General features: G+C 45.3%; 1 protein-coding gene across 1 annotated transcript; it reads right to left on the bottom strand.

Moving 5' to 3' along the window:
• Nucleotides 1-268: 268 nt before the first annotated feature.
• On the bottom strand, nucleotides 269-1,210 carry LOC104579851 (olfactory receptor 14A16). Its single transcript, XM_088523485.1, has one exon. The coding sequence runs from the start codon at nucleotides 1,208-1,210 to the stop codon at nucleotides 269-271; it is 942 nt and encodes a 313-aa protein (XP_088379611.1).
• Between the last annotated feature and the right edge of the window lie 444 nt (nucleotides 1,211-1,654).

The following is a 1,654-nucleotide window of genomic DNA, read 5'->3' as shown; positions in this document are numbered from 1 at the left end:
CATGAGCTGGGACCAACAATTTTCTGCTTGCTCCTTTATTTTGTTTGATAGTGCAGTGAACCGTATTTCCCATGAACATGAGATGCAGGACAGAAAATAAAACTAAACAAAACACAGATGCTTAAGAAGAAGTAGGATGAATAATTTATAACACTTGGAAATAGATTTATCACAATTATAATAAGAAAAAACAAACAAGCTAAGAAAAAGAAAAAGAGAGAGAGAGACAATGGAAAAAATAGACAGGTTTGGCTTTTCCTGAGGAAAGTCATTGAGGAAGATGATGGCATATTGTGTGCTCAAATATTTTCCGCAATGCTTTTTTGAGGTCTTTATTCCTCATGCTGTAGATGAGGGGGTTCACTACTGGAGGCACCACTGCATAGAGAACAGCCACCACCAGATCCAGAGCTGGAGAAGAGAGGGTTGGGGGTTTCAGGTAGGCAAACATGCCCGTGCTGACAAAGAGAGAGACCACGGCCAGGTGAGGAAGGCACATGGAAAAGGCTTTGTGCCGTGCCTGCTCAGAGGGGATCCTCAGCACGACTGCAAAGATCTGTACATAGGACACCGCAATGAAAACTAAACACAGGAAAGCTAAACAAAGACTAACCACCAGAGCCACAGCTTCCCTGAGGTAGGCGTCTGAGCAGGAGAGCTCGAGGAGCTGGGGAATCTCACAGAAGAACTGCTTCACAACATTGCCTTGGCAGAGTGGTATGGAAAATGTGTTCCCAGTGTGCAAGAGTGCATTGAGAAAACCAGTGCCCCAGGCAGCTGTTGCCATTTTGACACAAGCCCTGCCACTCATGAGGCTCCCATAGTGCAGGGGTCTGCAGATGGCAATGTATCGGTCATATGCCATGACGGTGAGGAGAAGACACTCTGCTGAACATAAGAAAAAGACAAAAAAGACCTGGGAAGCACATCCCAAGTAGGAAATAACCCTTGCGTCCCACAGGGCATTGGCCATGGATTTGGGGACAGTGGTGGTGATGATGCCAAGGTCCAAGATGGAAAGATTGAGGAGGAAGAAGTACATGGGAGTGTGAAGGTGGTGGTCACAGGCTACAGCTGTGATGATGAGGATGTTGCCCAGGAGGGCAGCCAGGTAGAAGCCCAGGAAGAGCCAGAAGTGCAAGAGCTGCACTTCCCACATATCTGTGAATGACAGGAGGAGGAACTCATTGAGGAAGCTGCTGTTGGACATCTGTTTCTTTGGGGTACAGGGCAAATGTCTGAGGAGAAAAGGACAGGGAAGTCTTTTTCTTCAGACAACACAGAGAAGTTTTCTCTAAGAAAATCTTTCAATTTTTCACAAAATTCCTCCCACCCCAAATATGGACACAGAATTTGCTTTCCCTTTCTCAGAAGGCAACTGGTTTGTGACATCTCTCATGTTCACAGCTGGTGTCAAAGTTTTTCCGCTTTTAATACTAAAAATCCTCTCACACAATTATAGAGAGGGGGCTGCAGCAGACTGGTTTAGCACTTTTCTACAATTGTTTTGCCTGGAAATGTTCAGATTCCACCATCACATATCCTGACTGTTCCTTTCCCAGCAGACATTTTAACTCGTGTAAGTGTGAACATAAAAAAGTTTAGAGAGACTAATTGGCTCTCTGTGACTTCCTGTCAAGTCAGGAGACCTGTA

Source organism: Tinamus guttatus, unplaced genomic scaffold (genome assembly GCF_059628265.1).
Source record: "Tinamus guttatus ecotype Peru unplaced genomic scaffold, ASM5962826v1 Tinamus_guttatus_pri_ptg000190l, whole genome shotgun sequence".
NCBI lineage: Eukaryota > Metazoa > Chordata > Aves > Tinamiformes > Tinamidae > Tinamus > Tinamus guttatus.
This window is presented reverse-complemented; position numbering and strand designations above follow the sequence as displayed.

Excerpts from the sequence above, each read along its gene's own strand:
- LOC104579851 (XM_088523485.1), bottom strand. The coding sequence starts at position 1,210 with ATGTCCAACAGCAGCTTCCTCAATGAGTTCCTCCTCCTGTCATTCACA.